Below are 24,908 nucleotides of genomic sequence, written 5' to 3' on the forward strand. Positions count from 1 at the left end.
ATGATGCTTGATTCCAGCAGCACAGCATGGCTTTGTGTTCTCTCTGCTTTCCTCCCACGATTAGCAACTTTAATAGACAGTAGTGGCAACTCTAGCAGGCAAGCGCTATTTATAACAAGAGCATGACATGTCATACCTCAATAACATCTTTTAAAATCAATAAAACATTCCAGCATCTGATTTGACTGTTATTTTTTGCTCCAGCAGCGATACAGTTGCTACATTTGTGTTAAGCCTTGCTGTCTTGAGATGTTGTACATTTGAGAAGACAGTATGTTGGCGGATAGAGCTGAGCCGTGCGTGGGTGATTCCCATCCTTCCATCAGCAGCTGGGTTTTCTAGGTCCATTGAGCAAGGTGGTCTCAGTTCTATTATTCACACCTTTACCCAGCTTCAGTCTCGCTCAGCACTTCAAACTGTGTTTCGCTTTAGTATAGTTATTATACTGTTGCATCCCCAACAGAAAAATCTCTGTGCTCCTTGTGTCACACCCACCACTGACTCCAAGGGCTGCCTCACCGTGTTTTATTATTCAGTTTGCTGAGTAGTGATGGGCTCTTTTCTCCCAATGGTGCCCTTCAATCTTTCATTATGGCAGTGTTTTTCAAAGCTGTTATTCCTCTCTTTTTCTTAACCTCACAGACAAACTGTTAATTAACCTTTTGGTTACAAAGACTGGAGTGGAAAAGCATGCGCCAGCTTTGAAAATCATTTGCAACTAAGCAGCCAGATGACACCCAGTCCACCTTCAGTCCCACTCCTGCTGTCCAGAGAGAAGCAGGTCCCCCTTTGGACCCCGTAAAAGCAGGAAATGGCTGTCGCAGGAGTGGCATGTGTGACTAGAGCACTAATCAATTCCGAGGCCTACAAGCAAGTAAGGGCGAGCAGAGCATCTCGCATTTTCCAAATTTCCCCACTTACTCTGACATTATTAAAAAGTATAGCCAGGTCGGCTGCCGCTGCTGCCCTCATTGCAGTGCTTACCAATGGCAGCAACGGCCTTGGCACAAGGAGAATCGGAGGAATTTTTTTTTTTCGTTGAGTCAGAGCTGGATGTCTTCCAGCCAGATTTTTGCTGCTTAATCTTCACTTTAAATCCACCATCATCTAGCTTGGGCCAGCAAAGCCTTTGGGTTATGGCAAGGCGGATGATGCCCTGCAATGACCAGCTGTGGCCCACAGAATCAGCCAGATGCGCCGTAATGTCTGTGCACGTACAAGCTCACTTGTGTATGCAAATGTGCGTACAAGTTGGAGAGATTTCGTGTGTTATGTTCTACATACAATATGTATTACATTAGGGCGTTATTTTTCTGCCTCATTCTGGAGCGTGCAGTGGGACTTCCTGAGTGCAGAAAAATCATTTTTTCCAGTGCACTAATTATATTTCGTGGACAAAACATTCTTCTGCAATGAATAACTTAACCTGAGCAAACCACAATAAATTCTGTGCCTGATTAATGCATTTTACTTGTTATCCATGTAGTCTCACAAAACGCTCACAAGTCCTACTGAATGCTCAGGAACGAGGCAAAAAATAATGCCATAGTTTATTGACAGGTTGCTGTTGATTGAGTCTTTATTGCCATTGTGAAGATAAAACAGAATTACATTTGTAAGATCGTCTTTGCTTTAATGTGATTTAATATCATTTTTTAAATCTCATATTTCTATGGAAACAACACAGAGCACTGTTTGGGATTATGTGAAAATCCGTAATTTATGAACTAATATTTAACAGGAATGCAACTCTGAGGCAAAAAAAAAAAAAACTAACCAAACTGCTGATACAAAGAAACAACATTTTCTACTGCTCTGCCAAGGGAGGGGAGCAGACCTTTCAGTGGCTAATCTCCCCAAACCTTGATGCTTGCTGTACTCTTCTTTGGAGAGGCTGGGCTGGAGTAACCAGCATATGAACGACAGCAGCTAATCCTCTGGAGTTACAGGAACATTTATGTGGCCATTTGGGGCCCCCATTTTGCACCGCTTGAGCCACAGTGATGATGTTTACAAATGGGTGCTGGACTGTTCTGTATTTGGTGCATATCTACATCTGCGCTGTAGCCAGTGAGGGAAGATTTGTGTTTTGTGATTTATTTTTTTTTTTATTTTATTTTTTTTATTAGTATTATTATTATTATTATTTGTCATCTTAGCTGTCATTCAGGTCAGCCACATCATGCTCATTCATCAGCTCAATACCAGTGATAATGCCAGCTCCGTATAATCCTGATGCACAGCTACATCCCATTGTGATTCAGAGAGTTGGCATTGTATCACAAGTTTGTTTTCCTGACGCTATTTTGTTCCAAGTAATCAGCGGAGGTTATTTTTCTCTCCTGAACACTTCAGCTCTTCTGCCTTCAGATCAGCTCAGTTAAATCACAGGGTTGAGCACTGCACACTGACATTGTTTTGAGCAGGTGTGACACGTGATATTGAAGAAGTGATTCAAAGGATATTTATTCAAAAGTGCCGCTTGCTACTTTCTCAGTTAATGCTTCATAACAATGATATGCCCTTATGACACTGCTCCCAAACTTTTCCATTCAATTCGCACGTCAGTCGTGTACTGTACACTAGAGCTGTTTTCCTCTGACAAAATTCAATTGTCATTTATTGCGTAGGCTGCTATGATTGTTTATTATGAATATCTTTGTATATTTTAATTTAACATGAATGTATATGTATATGAGTTTATTGATGACTACATCAGTGATGGATGTTGGAGGTGAGTGTTTCCCATTTTTCCAGTCTTAAAAAACATCATTAAGCCTTTAGAGGGCCTTTTTAAATGTTATTTATTTATTTTATTTACCACACTTAAACATAGAATGTACCCCATTGGGTTCTAGCTAATTTATATGTTGCTTTGGACCAAGGTGTCAAAATGAATGTCAAAATGAATAATAAAATGTAAATAAGCTTCAGCGCCACCTTCAGCGCTTCACCCCAGTAATTAAAAATTTGGCGCTGCTAAAATAACCAAAGGCTCTAAACGCTCTGTAAAAATACCTTCCTGTTGCCCTGTGATGGACGTTGATGATAAACTGTTAGTTTGAAAGGACAGAACTTTCTGAGGCTTGTGAGTGCCTCCCAGCGTACTCCACCTCTCTGGTATTCACGCAGACATAATTAGAGCAAAAGAATTGCAACAGCACTCCGAGTTGCTGAACTGAACAACACTAAGCGTAACATCGGTAACCCTGGACACTCATATTCCCCAAGCAATTTCTCCTCATTGATGTAATGGATGTGTCCCTGATGTGTTTTTTCGCTCATATTTCCTCAGGGCAGGCTGTTGTTGTGCTCTTCAAGGCAGCACAGAAACGCCATCCAGAGGCTATGGATCACAGCAGCCTTGTGGCAGTCTCTACAGGCCTAATGTTCTGTGAGCACCACAGTATTAATTCACTCTTGTGTGTGTAATTATGAACACATATTAATACACAGTATGTTTTTAGCTCCAGGCAAAGTAAAATGTTAGAGGAGTGTCACTTTGCTGCAGTGTTTTGGCTGCACATTTGGATGTTATAATAGAGATGTGACAGCCCGACCTTCAACATACAGCATTTAGTTTTCCTTTCAATCCGTCCCATAGGAGAAATCTGTTGCTTTTCTTATGGGGCTGAGTGTGCTGAATACCAAGTCAACTTTGCCCCAATGTATTTCAGTGCAGTTCTTAAATAATGATTTGACACGTTCCCAGCCAGCTTTTCTATAAGCTTGAATTTGTACAAGTACAAATTTGAGATTTCATATGTAGCTGAATTTAATTTATTTTCACTTCGTCACCGCAATCTATATCAAGAGCTGTTAATGATACCTACAGTACCAGCGATGATGCGGGAGTGCCTTAATGTGGGTGTTCTGTGCTCAGGGATTTGGATGAGCTCCATGTGTCTGGGGCCGATAAAACCTGAGGGGACCGGCAAACGCCAGGGTCACGGATGAGCAATCTCCCTTGTGAAATATTCAAACACTAAATATCTCAACCAAACTCAATCCTGTTGTATTATGTCACTGAGCGATGGGTTTCTGGCTTGGTCTTGTGCCAAAGGTTAGAAACTCAAATGAATTTGCATCATTTAGCTTTGCTAATTTATTCACTGTCGGCACTGCAGTGAAATTCCATTTTGGAGGTGTTTCGGATCCGTCTCACATTATATTGTCTCAATTTAAATGCATGAGAGGAAATAATAGAAATTTAAACACTATGGTTATTGTTATGCCAATGGGGGACCATTATTGTGTACCACATCAAATTGTTCAATTCTTCAGGGCTTCACATTTTAGGATTATGACAATGATTTTGCCTATAAAACATCTTAACTCCTTTCTGTTCCATTGTTCTTCATCATTTCCACATCTTTACCACTAATTTTCTTGTAACACTTCCTTCAGCCGCTCTCTGTTGAGTACATTAAATAGGCCATTATCAAAAAGAGCTCCTCACTCTCCATTTCCAAGTCTGTGAATCGACAAATTTTAATTTGCACCACAAGCTGCATTTCCTGCATTAGCTCTCGCCCTATCTAAAGATTAAAACTATTAAGTCAGTGACAAGATGAGGAAATTATAACTATAGCATTGATTTTATTTATTTATTTATTTTTTTGGTTCTACAGCCCCTCTCGTTCACACACAATGGTCAGCCTGGTTGCTAAAGGATCTTTCCAGTCATTTTGAATTACCTTCAGTGCAGTTTGAATTAGTGTACAGTTTATAAAATGATGTTAGTGCACACAATGGGACTACATTTCAGTGGCCTGGTGATCTGCTCTTCCCTTCTGATGTGATGACTGACACAGAAGTGAGTGTGTCTGCTGCATCGCGGACTGAATGCCAGCGTAATTAAAGGTTGGCTGAGGGTGGGCAAGGCTGAGCTGTCTGCACACCGGTGATAGTTGCCTCCTATTTTTTCTCGTGTAGCCACGCTGAGTCCAGCCGAGTGTGAGTCTTCTCTTTCCATTGTGTGCCATGCTGGCTGTCTGCAGCCCTGAGGTGAGTGCTTGACCAGGAGAAGAAGTTGTATCAGACGAATAGCTTCTCTGTCTTCCTTCCTCATCTAGGCGTGTTTCTGCACTCGCTCACTCTCAGCATGTTCCCTGTGACAGCTGTTTTCTTTTGTGATGCTATCAGGGCTGTGCTGTCATTCCACAGAAAGCCGTTTTTCATTTCTGAAAGATTTTTTACTATAACAATTCCAAATCCAAGTGAAAGACAGTGAGAACTGCAGAATAGATCTGCACTGTAAACAAATTATATTGTTTTTCTCGATGGAGGAACATAACAAAAAGGAAGAAAACAGGTGCCCCCTGTAGGTGATTATTAAAAATATTGTAACCCTGACTTTCTCAAGACGTAGCTGCAGGATCGAGTTTGTTTTTAGTTTGACTGTTTTAATGTGGTATAAAAGGAAAAGCATGATGTAAATTACAAAATGAATGGTGGCTTAGTTTCATTTAGTTGCTTCAGTGTCAAGGTCTTGCTGTCATTCCAGCCGCTTCATTATCTCACTGTCATAAATTACTGAGACACCTTAGGGGGATGGAGCCATTTTTAATTTTATTAGTAGTAATGCATGTTTTCTCCCCATGACCTACCAAAATGTCCAATGTGAATCAAGTCTATTATAATTGGTTTGCACAAAGTGTTTGCTGTATCCTGCAAAGCTCCAGCCCACTTTCTGCGTGAATTTGTTTGTGTCTGTGTGTTTCTCTTTGGATGGAGTTGGGAAGAGAGACTCATCGGACTAAAGAGCCAACGGTGACAGCATTGTTCAAATGTACAACACTATGATAGAAATTATAAATGGAAATGTAAAAACACATCACATATACATTGTTAGGATTTGGAGTAGTCTGATTTCGAAGATATGGGACACATTAAGACACCTCAATTTCAGGCTTTCATTCCAGCAGCAGCTCATCCTTAGAGAGCAGCTAAAATTGTTACATCGGCTCAGCTGTCAGTCAGGCACACATAAGAGCTCACCCCTCCAGAGGCAAGAAAAGGAAAAAAAAAAAAAAAAACTACAGGAACACTTCAGGATATCTGTGGGCCCCAGCATAATAAATATATCACTTCAACCTGGAGTTGAAGAGCAAAAAAAAAAAAAAAGATTTATTTTTCCATTTCAAGAGACTCAAATAGTAATTGCCATTTAATATGACCATACCAGACAACAGGGCCGGCGCAGAACTATCATTGTAACAACAAATGATTTCATGGAGAGATGAAGATGTGATGTGAAATAACTACAGGAGACATTTGCAGTACTGCAGGTTGCTGTGACTTTGGTTTACATCACAGTAATCTGTGTGTGTGTGTGTGTGTGTGTGCGTGCGCGCTCCCCATGGTGCCCAGTCTGGTCAACTGAGTTAAAAATGACTCAACACAACTCCGCTTCATCATTTCCATAACCTTTGACCTCTCCCAACAGAGGTTAAACCGCGCAGAGGTGTGGTGGCAGTTACACTGCTGAGATTACAGCCTTTTTCTCTGGTGCACATTAACATGTTCTGCAGCAGTGACACAGACACAGTTAGAAGGTGTTTTTCCCCAGAGCTACAAAGGACGATTAATCAAAACACCCATTTAGAATGGGTAGTTGTTTAAACAAGTGAAAATCTCTCACAACAAAAAGTAACAAAGTGCTGCATATGAAACATACACAGAGAACGCAAATAAATCCAATCAAACCGCTCTCATGCAGCGACACTTATCTTTACCAATTGTGGACGTTCTTACTGCTGTCTTTTGTGCATATTATGTGCATGCTAACTAGCCCTCAATCTCTTAGGTTCTCTTATTATTGTTGGTGCTAAGTAAGACAGCCTTATAGCAGTCGAGCATCCGAGCACGAGTTTGCCTGCTGCCCCATCTCCATAATAAACACAGAAGAAAAGGTCAGCACAACAGCACTTTAACAATTATCGATAGGTTAGAAGGACAGAGGAGGGCTTACAGGAGGGGAAGGTCAGGGATTTAAATAAATACCATACGACCATGAAAATGAAGCTATCAAAATATGTAGATTAGGAGGGAAGACTGAGGTCACTGTTGTGGAAGAGGGGCTGTGAAAATGGAACCACTGAAAGCATTTGATGGTACATGGTTATTGTTGCACTCATGAAGGAGGTTCATGGTTGAACTAGAACACATGTTAAGTTGTCTAAGTCTTACATTAGCACATATGCAGGGGGTGCTGCCACGCTTTTACCAGACGTGAAATCTGACATTCATACCGTCAGAGGGATGTTTGAGATCACGCACAATTGCTTTCAGTTTTATAATTTCAGATCGTTATCTAGAGCTGAAGCCCTCTCAAAGAGAAAATCATTTCCGCTCTTATTCTATGGTGTCTGCCACACAAGGAACTCACAATCGCTCTATTTTTTTTATTTATAGCATTTTGTGCTTTGTACATGAAGGTAAAATATCAAAAATATCAAAAATGGAAGGCTGACTTGATTATTTCAAAACATATACATAGTCATTCCATACATTTCCCTCTGAAAGGAGAGGAAGTGATGAGTAGCCAAACCTCGGTCTGTGCAGTCAGCTAGCAGAGGACCTTGATCAAATTGTAAATAATTGCATCTGCAGGAAAACATAAATTTTTAAGGATTTTATGGAGGAAGAGATGAAAAAAGGGTGTGAAAGACTAAAAAACTAAATCCATTCGTCTAATGCAAGAGAAGGGAATAAAAGGTTAGTCAGGCATTGCAGAATCATAAGACAACAATGCAGCATGACTTTTTCAGATTGTGCGTTTTTATTAAAATACTGAGCACAACTCCAGTGATTTGTAGGAAAGGAAAGGTTCCGATTCGCGGTGTGCGCCAAATTGACATGAAGTCATAATGGACTACCCAATTGAACAGGGCTGCTGTGGCTTCATGGCTGTACACTTGAACACACAAATTGTGTGTAACATATTTCAGCGGCCTGGCCTTCTGAATATGAATAAGAAATATGACGGCGAAGTATGTTTAAATGCTGGAAATACTGGTGACCGAAGTGAATTCATTTCTTTGATTTCTTTTCCCCGCAGAGCCATCAGTGCACCACAGACAGAAGACGGTGGTGACAGACATGTGCTACCCCACAGAGATATCCAGCCTGATGGACTTTGGCACCCAAGACTGCTCACTAGGCAAAGGTATGATGTTGCTTGGTGACAGCGGGAATTGTGCACAGGGATTTATCCGGGCACAAACTTGTTGGCTTGACAGAGAGGTTAGCACTGGAGCAAAGGCCTGTGCGGGCTGAAAGTCTGAGAACAATCAGATAACAGCTTCAACCTGCCTGGACATGGGGGCCTCGCCATTTGCATCAGGCTTTGATTTATCGACGCTAAGTAGCACGTTTTATCACCTAATACTGAGCACAGAGGCACTGGCATGAGACCGAGGGACCTGCTTGACTTCTCGCTAGAGAAAAGCACTTTTACTTTGCGAATTGTCTTAATATGGATGCGCCAGAGTTTTGTTGTGCTGTCCAATTGTTGCATTGCAGAAAGGCCACTTATTTTGTCCAATCACTGCCATCAGTCTGAGATATAAAATGCTGTATAGAGCGGCTGTGCAGCCCGGGATAATAGCCTCGCTCAGTATCTCGTGTGGGGTAATCAAACTGACCAGTCCGTAATAATGCACACAACAAAGGGTATTGATCATAAAGTCTATTGAATGGATGTGTATTGTTGCTTAATCTATAACCTTTGGGTGACTTTCCTTTTCCCCATCATAATGACTGCTGTTATTCTCTGCTGTTCTGACACTGATACAATAACAATAAGTAATCTATGTGGCATTATTGTAATGCCAATCTTTTCATCCAGTCTAGCACTTTTAAGCTGGCAGAGCATGATCAGTGGCTTTTAGCCAAGCCTTGTGTCATTCCTGTCGACAATGGGCAGCGACAGGGATGACCTCACTCATCTCCTACTTTTTCCAGTATCTATTGATGATCCTCCCCTCCCATTCTCGTTTTAACCTTCTTTTCTCACTCAAGGCTAACTAATGTTTTAATGTCCTCTACTGGCTTTGCATCAACACTGGCCCAGCACTCATAATGCAGACTGACAGGTGAGCTGTGTGCAGCTGGGTGAGGGGAGCGTGATACAGAGAGCGGAGGGGAGAAAAAGGAGGCTTTTGAGATTTCTTCTGGCTTTAATGTGAGCAGAGAAAATGAATGACATAGCGACACAGGGAGTTTAGCTGAAGAATGAGGACGGCGAGAAGTGGAAAATTTCCCAGTGAAGAACTGTCAGGATAAAAGCAATGCAGTGAATAAGATTTAGTGTAGATGAGAGGCAGGGCGCACTGTGATCTTATGTTCATAAAGTGCTACATTTGGTCAAAATATCTGATTCACAAAATGCTGCAGCTCTTCAGAGAAGTTAAAATCAATTATACATTCAGACAGCTTCAAATTCCAATTGGAGTGGATCTAATTAGCATAGGTGAAATTTACCATTCATTTCTCTCTCTGATGTACTGTAGCAATGCCCAGTGCAGAATATAATAAGATGAAAATTGTTTCCACTGAAGAGAAGGTATTGATACAATCTTTAGCCTCAGCTCTGATCGCTCAGCTCGTAGAATGAGCCCACCAGCTTTGAGGTGTCAGCCAATGATTGACAGATCAATTGACTAGTGTGACAGGTGCCTGGTTAGAGTACAGCTGATATTTGGATGAAGCTTAAACGCTGGACGTCAGCCTCTGACAGGCAGGGCAAATGGCATACTCACGCTGAACCGCTGTCACGTCTTGAAGTGCAAGAGCAGATCAAATTTCTCCTGCACATAAACACACACACACAAACACATTTACACGTGTACTTTAGTATTTTGTTTATGCCACTCAAGTGCTCATAATCGAAAATGTCATTCTAAAACAGGCTCCGCAGGCTGAATTAATTCAGCTGAAGCCCAATCTGTTTTCCTCAACCTACCATCTTTTACCTGCCTTCCAGTTTCAGGCTTAAAGACCCACAGGCAGCAAACGGGACCACCTTTAACCTTATTTACACTGTGGCTGTGTCCACACACATCAGAGTTCCCATCCAACTTGACTTGCTGTTCTTAGTCTGGATTGGGCAGAAGAGCAGTCCATGGAAAAATCCCAGGAGGATTAAAGATAATGCTGGAGAGCTCATATGAATTATGCTGTAAATATTGCGTACAGCAGCAGCAGTTTGTTTCATGTCACTTCACTGCTGTTGCGATCCATTATTTTTAGCCGTTCACACTGAAGCTTACAGTTTACATTCCTAACTCCTCTGGCTAAAACACACATTCACATCCAGGAAGTGAGTAATCTAAACTCATGTAGGCTACAAAGGCATTGTGGGCTCAGAGGGAGCGCTTGGCTTCTATACAGAGGGGTGTATTGTTCTCTGTTCTAGTGAGTATAATTGCACACACTGTCCTCTGATAGCTCTCAGCCATAAGGTGGAGTGAGAGCTCCACTGACTCACCTTTACCTGAGGCCTGAGGGGCAGCTTGGATTGCCCTCCCCCTCCTACCCTTCTGTACACGATGGGGAAAGAAAGATGAAAAGCGGGATTGGGTGTGGGGAGTGAAAGTTGTTCAAACTACCTCTGGGCGTGTCACAGAACAGGTATACAGAAAGTGGGAGAGAAGGGGGCTGAAGAAAAGAAGCAGGAAATGTAGCTGAGCAACTCTCAAAGGACAACTTCCTAGTAACCTGGCTGGGCGGAGCCTCAGGGAGAAGGGCTGGGAGCGGCAGACTGTGGCGGTGCTGTGCTTCGTGTGTGTTGGTTTGAATGGTGTGTGTAATGCATGTCTGTGTGTGATTGAGTGTGAGCTGTCTTTTAGTTTTTTCACCTGCTATGAGAACTCACACAACAGTTTACAGTGGAGCCGAGAGGAGCTTGTGCCAAGGAGGACATGAGGTCGGAGAGGGAGGACGGGAAGGCCGGTGAGTGGCAGACAGAGGCAGGTAGAAAAATCAGACAGAAGGGGTTGATAAGACATCAGTGATGTGTGTTGGTGGGATAACATAGACCATGAAGACAGCTGTCTACGGCTGGTGGTGTGTAAGCAGGCTCACAGTGACGTACATGCCTGTGTGTTACAGTCCAGGTTGATTGTTTGAGGGGGAATGACTGAAACGCCCCGTGTTTGTCATGGAGATGCATACAAACCACCACGGTGAGAGAAGTACTCAAGGCTCTCCTGAACACTTCCGCCAGACAAATCTCAGAAGGAAATATTGCACATTTCACTCCACATTCATTTGACAGCCATTTACAGCTCGTCTCTTCGGCGATTAAGATTCATCATTGAAAATAATAATAATAATAATAAAGAAAAGTTAGACTGCTCCAAACTCAATCAGTTTCATCATCATCATCCTTTTCCTTTTGAGATATTTAAATTAAAAGCTTTTGTTTACACTCACTACTTTAAAGATATTTGGTAGCAAATCATTTTTTATTCAAAATGAATGATAAGTTTATAAAATATAATACATTATTCAATAAGAGAGCATGCAAAGCAAATAATAAATATTTGCATCATCACTTAATCTCCCTCTTATTTTCTTGATTAAATGGGTCCATAAAAAGTCAACAAAAGGTGCAAAATGTTAATTTTGAATTCCCAGACGCCACAGTGATATCCTGTTGAAAAAAAATTACTATCAATGTATCACTGAAGAAAAATGGTGCAAAGAATATCTGCATTTATTTTTTTGTTCCTTTTTTTGTTTATATTTTGTTCATGTAAACATTCAAGGTTTTTTTTGTACAACATTCAGTCTGGTACAGTCTGATTTATTTAAATCTGCTCTGTATCCCAGACTTATGTATCTTTTTACTTATGATAAGAACTAAATGCTGACCTAAATATGATATATGCCTATGGATAACATCATAATCTTTTAATCTCCTATAAGCATTATATTTGAATGGAATAGTATTTGGTCAGAGACTGTATGGCATTGTAGATTTCTATAGCTCAGGAGGAACACTGAAGCTTACATCGGAAAAAACAGAACCAAGGGACAATAGTATCTCCACTGACTGCTGTGCCTGGATTAATGTTGATTGAAAATGTTAAGAGAAGCTTTTTCGGCGTAATTTAGGTTTCGTAGAAGAATGGAGAGTCTGCCTCTTTGAGAAAAAGGCAATTGTTGTTCAGATTCCATTAACATCATTTCTCATGTTTATGTGCACGTGAGAGCATCTCATGGGGTTTGTGCTGTCGGGATAAATGAATAAAGAGGGGCAGAGATGTGGATTCCTCTGGGTTTTGTTTTTGACACTTTGGCTCATACACTGTGCACCTAGAGGTCACCACTCAAAATTGCACGAGATAATGAGTTTGACTGATTGCACTGCTACAGACAGATGGCACGGTTACAGTCAGCATCGTGCTCCAAACAGTCCTTGACTTGTGGGATATCTGCATTGTGTTTTGTTTTTCAAACAATTAAATTGTTCTCAATTTTATTTATACTGCGCGAGTTGCATACAAGGTCTTCTCGAACTAAGCTGAGCTAATCAAGAACTATTATAGCTTTTATCATCTCCACATGTGTGTCTGTTTTTAATAAGCACAGAGCACAGAGCAGGTATTTATTGCTGAATTTTACATGATTTCAGCATCACAGTAAGACTTTTTGGTTTCACGCATACAAGCTTTGGCAGCTGTTCCAGCTGTGGAACAGGCACCACATGCAGCTTGTGGGATTATTCTGCAGTGCCCGAGGACATGAGGGAGGTCATGTATTAAATCATGTAGATTTCCAATACTCCACAGACCAGATCTTGCTTGTTTCTGACAGATGTTTAGTCCCCACTAAAGATTCAAAACAAAAAAACACCCTGTGGCATTTTGTTCCTCAGTGGTCTGTAAAAGTTGGAAAGCACCACCCCTTTACTGTGCGATGGCAACCTACAAGTACGGAGGCTTGTAGGAGGCAAAGCACTGCTGCAGTGCAGGCAAAATTGGACAGCAAATTAGCCAAACACTCAAACACATGACATTTAGGAAATGTACTCATTGCTTTCTTGTCAGGAGTTTGTTAAGAATATCTGTGTCATTTTCAAACATGGAGACACGGAGACAAGAAAACTCTACGGTTAAATCAAAATGTTAAAGTATGGTGTTTCCTCCTTTTCCGGTTTTATACAAAGCTAAGCATCTCGCACTTGACAAAAAATGCATTAAATATGAATGTTGGCCTCACACTTTGCTGTCCACAGAAATGACCTGCACATGATTTCACACAAATGACCTAATACATAATTCAAAAATTAGATATGGTTGAAAGTATAGGGTAAGTAGGTGTGTATTTAATGCATAGAGCTGAGCGATGGCCACTCAGAGTCAGAAAGCTCACATCAGTTATACCCATGCAGAGTGAATGATACTAATGGCAAGTGACAGAGGGGGTGTATTTTTCAAAACTTTGCTCTTGACGACAGTATTGGAAATTTAAGTAGCCCTGTCAAAGTTTGCAGCGCTCTCCTGTGGCACATCCTTGGCGGCGTGCCCAATATGCACATAATAAACGTGTGAATCAGTTACAGCTATCTGCACTTGGCATCCTTGCGCTGACCTTATTTGGAATATAAACCCACAGGCAATTAATTAATGGAAAGAGTTCCCAGTAGATGTACACACATAGATTTACTGCATGCACACATGCACAGATAAAACCACGGCAACAAAAAATGTACTTGCATGCACACAATAAGTGGAGGCTCATGCTCGCTCAGTTAATTTCAGTCCGCTCCATTAACCAAAGCACATGTATATCTTCAAGTGCATGAATAAAATAAACATGCATATTTAGAATTTTAGATTTGCTGAGCAGAGACTGATGTTTTGTCCACCAAGCGGAATGACTTGCCGATAAATTGTTAACACTTGTAAGGTAGCAGTGAGAGGAAGCAACGTACATCAAAGCATCAAAGTGCAATGTTGAGGAGCTGTGAGGAGGGGAAATGAACTTGACTCTTAATTGGAGAGCCTTTTCAGGAGGAGGAGGAGGAGTATGCATGTCCACCTGGTTGTTTTCAGTCTCCTGGTATGCGACAAAGGCTTCTTACTGATTCTGCTTCTTTGTGGGGTAATCACATTTGACTCAGTGTATTTCGCACAGGCCTGTTCAAAATGTGTTCCTTTATTCGCATGTCCATCCTTGTGACAATAGTACACAGTAATAAAAAAGGAATTCTAATAATAGTCCTTTCGAAGACTTTAACGTGCCCCAATTCGCTGCAGCCAACCTCCACCTCCACCCGAGATCCTGGGATTCAGACTCAGTGGGGAGCCTTTGACAGAAAGAATGGTTTATTTGTAAATCCTCTCAGTTTGGGTTGTAAAATTTTGAATAGTTATCCAAAAAAAGTTTTTTTTTTTTTTTTTTTTTGGTAACTTGCCTGTCTGGTTTCTCATCAGGACTTACCGGGTCTACCGCCAACATTGCCTTTATGCTTTGGGCTAAATACTGAAACTATGACAAAATGCTCACACCGACAATGTAACAACCTACCTAACCTTTACCGTGATATTATGAGTAAAGCCACAAATGTCACTGACCATCGTATCACCATTACCATAGAGCTTTGCTGCCGGCATTGCTACGCGTGAATTCGATGGCTTATTCTTGGGCTCCTGTTCTCCAATCTATATGAAAGCTTTCCTCACCTTTGCAGCTTAATTCTCTTGACAGAGTTTATCATTTGAGGACAAAGTCTACAACATCACGGGATGATTAATAAGATTAGGCTTCTGATGCGTTACTTGGGTGGGTTATTTCAGTCCATCCAGTGTCTATTTTTACCGCGTGTCAAACGCACTGTTACTGTCATGATGTGTTTAATCAGGGACTGAGGCAGTCTGCTGTCCTCCCCCAGGACAATCTCAACTGATCTATACGCTGCAATTAGTGGAGACTAGAGTTTAGCAGACATATGCTCTGCTCATAATACAGTGCAGGAAAAGCCAGATGTGAGCGCACATACAAAAACACAGAACAAGTAATCCAGCAGCTACAAGAGAGGATACTTCATAGCGTGGACTCACATAATGATGAGTATGTGCTCATAACCAATTTGATAATATTACACATATACTTCCAAGGCATCTGTTCACCTTCTGTTGTTCAGTTTGTGCAGTAGTGTAATGTGATTCCAGATTGAAATTAACTGACTTTTCATTCCTGCATCGTTCACTCAGTTTCATATCAGTTCCTCTTTATTTGATAATTAAAAAGAGTCAACTTTAACCTTAGCTTTGTTGTCAAATTAATCTATTCAAAAGTCCTATAAGCCGGCCGACATAGTATTACAATTTAATATATTAATATATTAATATATTAATATATTAATATATCGACGCCTTCTTAAAATAATTGCCGAAGTAATTTTTTTCAGATTTTTCAGGAAACACAAAAAAACCAAACCATTTGTTGAATACATTAAATGATATAAATGATATTTAGGCAAAAAAAAATCATTTTTGTAAAGAGGGTGACAATATATTACATGAATGTTATTTCTTTATCTGAAAGAGGTTGAAGGGAAGTTCAGGCTATTGCAGGTGTGTCTTAATTTATATAATCAAATGAATCCAGCTGTCTTTAGTTGAAGTTAGTGCAGCAGTTGTGTTGGGTGGGTTATGAGTCTGATTCCCTGCGTTTGATTGTGTTCAGCACTATTAACCACGTACTTGTAGACAATATCCGCTGACGGATGAAGGTCAGTATCCGATGTGACCTCTTGTGTCACCAGGTTGAATGTAAGCAGCAGCTAATTTGGTTCAGTGGTTATCATATCATTTAGCTTACAGAGCAGTTACAGAGGCAGGGTGCTTGCTCACAAGCCCTCAGGGAGGCTGCCAGTTTGAGTCAACACTATCACCTGCATTGCAGGTAAACGCTCACATAATGTTTCCCATTTAACACAAAGCCTCTGAGCAGGACGCTGTCCTGGAAAAACTCTTTTTGTTGTTTTTATTCGTTAACTTTGGTGAAGTTTATCAATAAGAAGAGCTTATGAAAGAATAGCTTATTAGGAGGCTTTGGGTAAGCGTCGTGAAGACGTTCCTGGTTGTTTGAAACAGCTATGCTCATATCAGCGAGTTACAGAGAAGCTAGATGCTTTTTTTTTAACCACCTTTTACATCCCCAGCAAAATATTTGTAAAACAGTTTATAATTTTCTTTTAAGGAAACTTTGACACAGGTGTCCTTAGGTTTGTTGATTTAAAATTTGCTGCAGAGTAACATGTTTGAGAAATGTGCCTTTGCTTTGATGTCCTGCTTTATTAGCTGAATCCCCTGTAATACAACAGCAGAAAATCCCCCAGCACTCTCTGCAGAAAGCCATTCCTGTTTTCATCTTTTCTCCCCAATTCCCCTAACCCCAACCCTTCACCCAACTCACTGGCACACCCACCAGAAAAATACACCCATCTCAGGAAGCATACTATAGATATGGGGGGGACTCAATATGGAAAAAGAAAACTATGAAAAGTCATGTAGAGTAAGCTTTATTTCCAAGTTATTATGAAAACTGACAATTAAAGATGAATCCAAATACTGTTACTATATCTACACATGTTAAATGACTGTGATAGCAGTGGGTACTGTTGTCTTTAACAAAGTCATTTACAAGGTTAGTACGGCTGCTAAAAAGTGAGACCTCTCAGGAAATGAGAAGGAAATGATTAAAGTGTCTGAAGCATCTGTTTACTAAAGGCCATGTTTTGATCAATTGATAAAACCTTTGAAACATTCAGCAGGAATATCAAGTGCATGGATCATTTAAAGAGGGCAGGTTAAGAATATCCCTGAAGGAGGGCAGGTGTGATGGCGCCATATGTCAATGCTCTGCAGTGAAATAATGTATGACCTTATTATACATCAGTTACAGTAGCTGAGAGATGAGAGCGGAGGAGCGGGGCAGAAAACTCTTCCCTCTGGCTTTGTCTTGGATAGAAATAGGCAAGTGGCGTCACTGTATCAAGCAAAATTACACAGATGTGAATTGTCAGGGTGACTGATTTGTAAAACTGACAGCCGTGCACATCGAAACTCCTCAGGGCAGAGCAGTCGGCTGCTGTCACAGCACAGATTTTTGACACCCTTCTCCGTCACCTCATATGACGGAGACATTTACCAGCAACACGGCATCCGCAGGGCCAGCAGCATCATCAGAGACCCCTCCCATCCCTGCCACTGCCTGTTCTCACCCAAACAGTCAGGGAGGAGGGACAAGAGCATCAGGAGCAGAACAACCAGGCTGTTAAAAAGTTTTTTTTGCACAGGCCGTTAGACTCCTGAACTCCCATCATATTATGCCATAAATGGAGCACAATGTTCATGCTAAGAGAAAATGCACATTGACTGAGGAATGGACGTTTTGCTTATTAATTTACTTATTCGTTCATCTGGCTGGTTTTTACCATTTGATTGCAGTCTCCCTGTTTGTGAATGACGTGTTGGTTTTAAGTGAGGAACGTAATTTCTTTTCGTGTGTATGTGAATGCAAATGAAATGACAATAAAGGTATCTCACTGTCATTTCATGGTTCTGCTTTAAAGTTGACTATGGTCCATCGTAACAAAGGTTTTCATAATGTTTTACAGACAATTGCTTTGTATTTCAGAGAAATAGTTGTTTTGCCTAAATTACAAAAAAGATTCCTGACAGAGATACATCGTGTATGTAGAAATAAATACATGTAGTTTAAATTAAAAAAATGAGACCTATGTCTCTAATATTTCTGGAGTCTCTTTTTCTCACATTAAGATATATCAACAATTTAAGAGCAGTGCGTTTCTTTGTTGTAACAATGTCTCAGTCCTTGGTTTCAGTGTGGTGTGTGCTTTTCTTTGAAACTCATCACAATGGGTTCTGTGAATCATTCAGAATAACAAGGACAGTGTTTACAAAATAATAAATAGCAATTAGTTTTGAAGATGTGTTTGTCAAACACGCACTCAGACTACATAGGAGAGGAGTGAGATACTGCAACATCAAATGTCCTTCAGGCAACTGACTTAAAATCATGTTCACTACAACAGTATGAAAGCATACAAATTATTATTATTTTCATGTATTTTTTTAACAATGCATACTTAAGTGCAAGCAAGATAACAAATTATCACGAGGCAGAGGAAACGGTGGTCAGAATAAGGTCCAGGGTTTGATTCAGGTTTGGAGGGAAGGAGGAATATTTTATTTATTTTGCGTTGGGTTATTTTTAATTCTAAAAAGTTGATTAAGAAATTGAGACTTAAGAATTGAGTCATAAAAATACAGGTGCTTTAGGCAACACAAAGCAAGCAAATCTCAAATGCAGATATCTTAAAACTTTACCAAATATGAACAAAAATCTCTGACAGGACAAGAGAAAATTTATTAGAAATTAGGGGTTTCTTTTTTTTTTTTTTTTTTGATTAATGCAGTGCATGGAGAGTTAATACAAGACTGCAAAGTCAGAAATAAGAAGGCAGGTATGGTTTACACCAGACAATCCCACTGAGTGAAGCTTTCCAGGCGTTTGTCAGTTCACTGCTGTGAGCATGCCTGATTGGAAGGTAGTTGTTAAAGATGGAGGCAAATTAAAAACCAGCCAAATTCAGATGTACCGTGAATACCGAACCAGAGCTTTCTTATAGAAATAGGATTTTAGTTTTGTTTTTATTTTAACAAAAGCACCCTAACCCATCTTTTAATGTGACCATCCCCATCCAAACCCAATATTCCAACAAAGCTCAGACTAAGCATCTTTGATCATTCAAGTATATAAATAAGACCTTTTTAATCCTGCATACGGTTCAGAAGAGACTAGTTGAGGTTTGGGGGCCACCAGTCCAATCACTGGCCTTACTTCACCTTCCTGAGCAGAAAACTGAGACCGTTGCTTTCTCCCAAGTTTAATCATCACAAAATAGCAACTATGCTCTCTCTCTCTCTGCAGTTCTGTGTGCTTGTGTGTGCACGTGCATGCGTGGGTCTGCTGGCTTGTGACAGCTGTGCTGTGTGGGCAGGGGACACGGAGTGATAGCCTGGTCCTGAATGGCTTTGATGGACACTGTAATGGGAGGCTTGGATGAGGAGCTAATTGAATGGGCCCCTGCTCAGTAGGAGGAAGAGTGGGGCTTCTTCTTCTGTGGGAGATCTTTAATAGCTGGGCAAGGCTGGCTGCACAGCCACTCAGGCCAGAGCTAAGAGAGCCCAAATGATAGATATAGAACATTTGATATAATTCCTGTCAATTGATATATCTTTGTTTTTTGTTTTTTTTGCTTTGTTTTTTTTAAGATTGTATGAAATAAGAGTGTGTGTGTGTGTGTGTGGATATAACTGATCTGTAGGGACATTTTCTTTACTGTGATTTCACCCTCAATTAAAGAATTGTGTGACCCGACTTGTGTTTACTTAGATAAGCTTAGATAAGCTTTGTGTGTGTGTGTGTGTGTATTATTGGATAAGGCACTGATTCTGGAAATTAATGTAATAATAAATGCAATATTGGATTTTGGAGAATTATGTTATTGATTTATCTCTTAGCTACACTGTTCACTAAATCCACTGTAAACACTCCTGCGGTCAATTGCAGTTGACTGTGTGTAACTCACAAGCCAACACTCCCGGAAGTGTTAGAAGGTGAATGAATGAATGAACTGGTGTGTGACGACAAACAACAAGAGTAAGCTCAATGCTCACATCACAGCAAGTGGACGCTGATATTTCAAACAGCCGTTAGGAGTTGAGGATTAAAACGAGCGCCTCAGAAATGTACATTTCCGTCCAGCAGCATCAAAAGCAGCAGCTAAACTCGCTGTGACAAATATAGGGGAGCCTATAGGTAAGCAGATGAATAAGCGGATTTAGGCTGCAAGAAAGCCATGAAAGATTGTTCTTGCCGGGAAACAAACTGTTTTTGTCACATGCACAACACAGCATAGAGCTGCCCTGCGTGTTTCCACGGTCTTGAGTCAACTGGGACCGATGGACTGTCCCTTCCTCTCTTATCGGAGTTGCTGCAGACCCACAATGTCTGACTGCAGGCCCGCAGGGACCTTCTCCCCTTTTCTCTCTGCGAAACACACACACACACACACAAGCTTCCTCACATGCACACTCCCCCTTGGATTTGATATAGTTTACATGAGTCTTATAGGGAGCTGCATACACTAAGCGCTCAATGAACTTTTTGACTTGTTATGCCTTAAAGATGCTCTATGTTGGTCCCCATAGGATGAATCCGGATGAGTCAGTCCTACAAATTTTCCAGTACAGGTTCATCCGCCTCAGCTGTACAGCTAATATTAAATGTTAGCACATGAACATGCTAAATTGATGCAGAATTTAGAGATAAAAATCATGAACAACACAAAAGGATTCATGATTAAAAACAAGTTCTGTATAAAGAAGAGATGTTCTAAGAATGGAAGCACATGACATTAACTCTTTACGAATAGAAATAACTTGTATAATAAAAACCGTAAAATAAAGTTTTTTATGTGCTTATTTATTAGCCCTGCTAAATAATGAATGTTTCAAAAGAGTTGTTTATCTACATGAGCTGCAGATTTCAGTATAGAATTGAAGGTTTTTGTTGGTTTTTATGTATACGTCTCTCTGCTGCTATGAAGTGCGTTCTTCCTTTATGTGTGTCATATGAATCAATATCAATCAGTATGACATATTGTTCCTCTGTTGTTTGTATGGATTTCTCTTTCTGGATGAAAATATGAACTCTTGTTTGTCCACCAGTACCTGTTTATTAGCCGACTCTCTAGTTCACTGTGTCCTCTCCTTTGTTTCCAGCTCCTGTTTGCTTTTCTGTTTTCCCCTGAGGGTCCAGAGGCATTTCACAGCGGAGGGAAAACACAGCGTAGACAAGCCCAGCTCAAGCCTGTGTAGCTGTTATTTTATTAAGTCTTATCAGACTGCTGACTCTTACTAACTCACAACCCTTGCCAATTCCACTCCCGTCACTCAGAATTTATCTGAATTTATACAACACCTACAGCCACAGCAGAGGGGGAGCTGAGTCTTGTGAGGCTAAATGTATGGGGTTTTTTTTTTTTTGGGGTTTTTTTTTTGCCCATATATCAAAATATGCAGATAATCCCACTTTCCTCTTTAATTTTGGCTTTTTGATATTATTTCCCCTTTCCCCACGGCTTCCATAGCTTCCCTTCTTCCCAATTTAAATTCCCTCGTTTATTTACCTTCCTCATTCTTCTTCTGCATAGTTTGAATTCCCAAACTCTCTTTCTGTCTCAGTGTTGTTGCATGAAGAGCTAGCCCAGCTTCAAGAGGAGGTCCACCTGCTGAGGCAAATGAAGGACATGTTGAGCAAGGACCTGGAAGAGACCCAGGGAGGCTGCTCTGCCAATCTACTCTCAGCTACTGAGCTCCGTGTGCAGCTGGGTGACAAGGAGCAGGAACTGGACCGTGCCAAAGAGGCCTTACAAGGTCAGTCGCACCTAAATCCACTAAGGCTCCCCTCTTTCCCAACAGTTATCTCAAATACATACCAAGTAAAGCTGCCCAATGTATTTGCTTTTCTAACCACCGATGCCAAGCATTTGGTCCAGCCGCTGCATATCGAACATACCAGACACACAAACAGTAGAAAAACATCAATTGCGTCTGTTTATTTGTCTTCACACAAGTGTAAGAGAATGAAAAGATGCCTCAAGTCTAAAGTTTATTTCCCTTCAAACAACTAGGTGGTTTAATTGTTTTGTTATTAACTCTGTGCACACAGACATGAGAATGGGTGTGCACCTTTTACTTATCCTTGAGATCGGCGATTAAAAGGATAACAAAAATACATTTCTGTTTTTATTCCATTCCAAACATGTTGTGGTTTCCAGTTAAAATAAATAAATAAAATATATATATTCATTGCCAATAATCCTCGTAGATGAAGCCACACTCACCGACCTCCACCTTTCAGGTACATGCAGATATTTGCTTGCTGGATAAGTTTAACAAAATATAACTGCCTTTTAGGTTCATATCTGACCAAAAGATTGAACTTGGTTTTGTGTTGTAGCTGCCAATGGGGTGAAACCTGTGCACACATATCTCACAACGTTCGTAGTTTCCTGAGAGGAATTCAGACACTCTGCAGTGTCAAATGGGTGTCACCCCGGATAAGCAGCCAAGTATGCTGCAGGTTCAGCTCATTGTGATTAACAACCATCAATCTTGACATAGAAGCTTTTCTTTGAAATATTAATGTGTTATTGATGTAGACTGCAAAGTGGTGCTGATTGTGTAGTATTGGATTGTTTTCAATTCTTTGGTGAAAACAAGTTAAACCTTTATGCGCCCACGCAGATCCCATTTTCGGGAGTGGCATTAAAAAAAATGTCAGCTCCAGATTAATCACTTGAAACTAAAACATCTAAAGGGGCCACGGTGGATTTGGTGTAGTTTTTTATAGTTGTAAAGTTACAGGTGATAAGCTGTGAGCTTGTGAAACTGTGCTGCGTAACTGCTGCAAAACAGGTTTGAATGTTGAGTGTGACATAAGAAGGTACCGAACGTTGACAGGAGGAATGCTCCTGGTGTGACGTATGTGTGCAGCTATGAAAAGTACATGTTTCATGCTCCAGTCTCGCATCTTACCTCTATGCTCAGACTCTCGGGAGAACATGTTTGTTTTGTTTTTTTTACATGCAGAGAACCACAACAGTTGACACCACTGCTGTCAGGTTGCCTCTGGGAAAAAAAAAAAGAAGTTGAGAGATATCTGGTTGAATTATTTTTCTCTTGAAAAAAAAAGAAGTCTTGTCTCCACATGCCAACATGTATGAATGAGTAAGTGACACTGTGCCACTATCTTTTCAGGTGGTTACATCATTTTCTCCAGGTTGCTTCTGTCTGAAGGGGGAAAAAAAAAACCCATTGGTTGCAGCTCCTCATTGACAGAAGACACAGTGTCACCTAGTGGCTCCCTGCTGCTACTGGACACAGTCCCATTGATTCCTTGGATTTATTAAGTCCAATCTAAAAGTAAATTTGGCTGCTATAGCCTTTGCACATAAAGGTAGTTAATGCATTTGTCTGTGTTGCAGCTATGAAAGCTGACCGTAAGCGTCTAAAAGTGGAGAAGGCAGACTTGACAAGTCAGATGCAGCAGCTTTACACAACACTGGAGAGCAGAGAAGAGCAACTGCGAGAGTTTATACGCAACTATGACCAGCACAGAAAGGTAACACTGGCCCAGTTTATACTTCAGTAATCGTAGTTATTGCTAGATATTTCCTGTTGGTTCAGGTGTGAAGGAATGTCGGTACAGAATTGGCATTTTTCGAAAGAATTGGAGGAAGTCCTAATATACTTTTCATCTACCTGAAAACTTAAATTTGTCCTCACAGCTGCTTCCAAATACATACATTCCAGTAAAGAGAGCAACTCATTGTGTAAGTTTTGCATGTTTCAGGAGAGTGAGGATGCAGTGAAGGCCCTGGCAAAGGAGAAGGACATGCTTGAGAGAGAGAAGTGGGACCTGAGGAGGCAGACCAAAGAAGCCACGGAGCAGGCCAGCATCCTGCGTTCTCAGATGGAAATGAAGGAGAACCGGATCAAAGAACTGGAGGCAGAGCTCACCATGGTGAGTCATCCTCCACGTGGACACGGTCAAAACTTGAGCGAATTAACTCACCTTAGCATCTTTATCTGGAGCGTGTGGCATAAATGCAAGCAAGGTGTGGGTTTGCAATCCTGTTGATGCATTCATATCGGTTCAAACGCGCGCAGTAAGCTGCTCTTCTATATAGTTTATCTTCATCCCTTCTTTCTCTCAAAGCATTAATTCCATCTTTAGGCTGAGGAAGAAAAAAATGTATTTTTCTGTGTGGCTGTGTTGGTCCCTCAGAGGTACAGTTGTCAGTCTGGGTGTCATTAATCTCTCTCCTCGGCGTCGCAACCACCCACAGATCTTCACATGAAGCTTCATCACAGATCAGGTTTGTTGGCACATCAGTGCCAGACCTGCATCCCTGTCAAACTCTCCAACAAAATATTTTTCTCTTCTCTTTTCTTCTCATTACTTCATGTAACATTAAATAGATGGCCGCTCTATGTCCAATAATTGAAAACTTCTGTCCAAAACGTTACATTTTTTTTTAAAGTTGTTGTAGTAAAACCTTCAGGGTTAAGCTGGTCTCTAACTTTCTTGAAGAAAACATATCCTATGAAAAGGTCAAACTCAATCTGTCTGCCATTTTTGACAAATATCTCATGTCACACAACAGCAGAGCCCTGTAGTTTGTAGCATGCAGGGCTCAAGAAAACACCAAGACAGTGTACGTTGGATAGGTTGAAAGCACAGTACACTGTCAATGTTCATCATTATGAGTGTAAAACAGTGCAATAGTGTCTTCTTGTGTTATTGCTGAAAATGTCTGATTTACTGAAAACCACTGCTGCGTGAACACCAAGCTCAACGCTCTCATCACAGCAAGTGCAGCTGATATTTTAAACAGCCTGTTAGGAGTTGAGGATTAAGTTGAGCACCTCAGAAATGCACATTTCTGTCCAGCAGCATCCAAAGCAGCAGCTAAACTCGCTGTGACAAATATAGGGGAGCCTATAGGTAAGCAGGTTTACGCTGCAAGAAGGCCTTGAGAGATTGTTTTCTCTCTCTCTCAAGGAAATAAACAGTGTTTGTCATATGCAGCACAGAGCTGCCCTGTGTGTTTCCACGGTCCTGAGTCAACAGACACCGATGGACTGTCCTTTCCTCTCTTATCAGAGCTGCTGCAGCGCTGCATGTCTGGCAGCAGGCCTACAATGACCCCTTCTTTTTCGCTCTCAAAACACACACAAAACAGAAAAACTTAAGACACACCAAACTTTTTCACTTCTGTTTTTAAGTCGCGC

The 24,908-nt window shown here is 40.8% G+C and overlaps 1 protein-coding gene across 2 annotated transcripts in view; it reads left to right on the plus strand.

Moving 5' to 3' along the window:
• The window catches only part of kaznb (kazrin, periplakin interacting protein b), a 99,638-nt gene that overhangs the window by 66,371 nt on the left and 8,359 nt on the right, over positions 1–24,908 (plus strand). The window contains exons 6-10 of one of the 2 annotated variants that reach the window (XM_029501342.1): positions 10,737–10,767; positions 19,816–19,862; positions 21,278–21,485; positions 23,099–23,235; positions 23,467–23,637. In XM_029501342.1, the coding sequence (XP_029357202.1) occupies positions 10,737–10,767; positions 19,816–19,862; positions 21,278–21,485; positions 23,099–23,235; positions 23,467–23,637 (594 nt within the window). Of the gene's footprint in view, positions 1–8,062; positions 8,171–10,736; positions 10,768–19,815; positions 19,863–21,277; positions 21,486–23,098; positions 23,236–23,466; positions 23,638–24,908 lie in introns of both variants that reach the window. The other variant, XM_029501343.1, reaches the window with a different exon arrangement.

Source organism: Echeneis naucrates, chromosome 5 (assembly GCF_900963305.1).
Source record: "Echeneis naucrates chromosome 5, fEcheNa1.1, whole genome shotgun sequence".
Taxonomy (NCBI): Eukaryota; Metazoa; Chordata; class Actinopteri; order Carangiformes; family Echeneidae; genus Echeneis; species Echeneis naucrates.